Source organism: Branchiostoma floridae, chromosome 4, assembly GCF_000003815.2.
Source record: "Branchiostoma floridae strain S238N-H82 chromosome 4, Bfl_VNyyK, whole genome shotgun sequence".
Lineage (NCBI taxonomy): Eukaryota > Metazoa > Chordata > Leptocardii > Amphioxiformes > Branchiostomatidae > Branchiostoma > Branchiostoma floridae.
Genome location: NC_049982.1, coordinates 9,462,848 through 9,465,125, shown reverse-complemented (window position 1 = coordinate 9,465,125; position 2,278 = coordinate 9,462,848). Strand labels below are relative to the sequence as shown.

The following is a 2,278-nucleotide window of genomic DNA, read 5'->3' as shown; positions in this document are numbered from 1 at the left end:
AAAATACCTTATGCTTGCATTGTTTGACAGGGCACTAAACCTCAAAATAGACACCTCACTTTTTTTCAACTGGTCCCTAATTTCACATTCATACAGACTAGAGTGGAATGAGGAATAACAAAATACATTTGTGTGTTTGTCTTTACAATAAGTTGCATTACAAGTACCACTAGTTGGTGAGATTTCGTTACAGCATTGTACAACAACATCACAGTACAAGCTGCAGCTATAATACTGGTAGTATAAATGCACTTCTCAACATTCCAGTCAATGGTCAATCATCAGTCATGGTTCTTTAGTAAATTAGTTACAATACTTTCTCCTGGTCCCTTGTCTATGATAGCAACATTCTTCATAACAACACTGGCAAAAATAGATATACTGGAACTTTGACAATGTCTACATCTTGGGAAAAGTTGCTTTTTAAGGCACATCTAACTTCCTAATATATCACTTTGCTATAGCTAACTTTAACATACAGCCAGTCTGGTTGATTAGGCAACAGATTAACATACAAATGCAAAATGCAAAAATGGTCATGAGAAATTGATGGAAATGCGTAACGGAATCACTTCAAGCTTCTTTTTCTGTAACAGTTATATCAGTGAGTCTGTAAAATGATATTTCCAATAATGACTCAGCTTCTACTAGTAATACAACATGTACTACTAACCACTATCATATTATATGAATACCAGCATACTGTGACAAGATATTAGTTTGGTCATTAGATAAGGCATGTCCATGAAAACTCACACAGTATATGCAGTGGCCCCAGTTCCTTGTCACTTTGGCCCCATATATTACAAAAGGGGTTCCATCCAAAATTCATCCTGAATTTGGGCTATGCAACAATATGGCAACTATTTCCATTTACAGGCAACATGCCTTTACATGTTGAGAAGCACAAACATTCCAGTATCTAGCCTCCAGGTAATCATACAGTTGTCAAAGAGAAGCTTCCCTTGTGCTCCCTTCCATATTGCTATATCCTCAGTTTAGAATCCTGGCTACTGATGTGTCACACTGACCACCGTGACATCAATCGTTCTTGTCCTTTCCTTTGCCCCTCCATAAGGGTATGGACACTGACGGTAGCCGACTGGTCACAGAACTGACCCCAGAACTGACCACTCCATAGCCTGCTGATGGCGCCTGGATAAAACACATCTTTTGTTAGGATGGCAGGTTAGGAAGAAAACATTTATTTGTGCATGTGCCTGTGTATGTCTGTTTGCTTGATTGTGTGTATGTGTCTGTGTTTCTAGTATGTTGCAATTAAGTTGAGTTAAGTGCATACAGTTATTGCTATTGAGGTACATTCAACTTCAATGTAATAATGATAATTGCAACTCCATTAAAATTGCATTCTTTTTCTTATCCAATTATTGTTTGTCAATATAGAATGGAACACAGCTTACAACATCCGTTAGTTTACCCAGTATGGAACTTGATGAAAGGATGAATGGGAGTTAAACAACAACAGGCTGGGAGGGATTCAAACCTACAAACTTTGTGAAGCAGGGTTTGTTTACCATTGACCCATTACAGCACATACTCTCTAATCAAGAAGTAATAAGTCTTTCACAGTTCCCATGTCTGGGTTACCTTTGTGACGACGCTGTAGCTGGTGCCTGCTACCCACTTGATCCCACTGAAGCCCATTCCCAGCGCCCCTGTTGCTGTGTTGTACACTCCAGACCCAACCTTGCGCACGATTCCTGGCTGTTCACCTGGCTTTTCTACAGGCACATCATGAAATGAAAATAGTACTCTCTTCTTTATTACATGTAGTACTGTAAAACTGGAGGTGAGGTATTGACACCATTGTGTTTACACTTTTCATGGTGACAATTCCACCTCAAACTAAACAATGAAGGCGTTTCTGTTAATCAGGTGACTGTTGTTTTGGTTAGGCACCAATTAAACTATTGTACACACTCTATTTTCTCCCTTCCAAGAAAGTAAATCCCTGTGATCTTAAAGCCTTTTGTAGCATGCATAATATACTGTATTAGATTTGTGTGTCTGTCAAAGATCAAATTACCAAAAGTAGAGCTAGAGACTGTAACATAACTTACTTCCCTAGACTTAGCCTGGGTGCCATCCGATTTCTACAGGGGCTCCTTACACTCGCTTCCCTAAAAAAATGTTTTTTTTGGGAAGCGAGTGTAAAGAGCCCTGGTAGAAATCAGATGGTACCCAGGCTACCCTAGACTGACTCTACACATTGAAATTTTCCCCTAATGTGTAGCCTGGTATCCAGCCGTAATATATA

General features: G+C 39.2%; 1 protein-coding gene across 1 annotated transcript in view; it reads right to left on the bottom strand.

Annotated features, from left to right (window-relative positions):
- The window catches only part of LOC118414096 (transmembrane protein 263-B-like), a 4,034-nt gene continuing 1,756 nt past the window's right edge, over positions 1-2,278 (bottom strand). Inside the window, exons 3-4 of the mRNA XM_035817869.1 lie at positions 1,609-1,742; positions 1-1,155 (exon numbers count right to left, since the gene is read on the bottom strand). Of these exons, the coding sequence (XP_035673762.1) occupies positions 1,042-1,155; positions 1,609-1,742 (248 nt within the window). The 3' untranslated portion in view covers positions 1-1,041. The remainder of the gene's footprint in view (positions 1,156-1,608; positions 1,743-2,278) is intronic.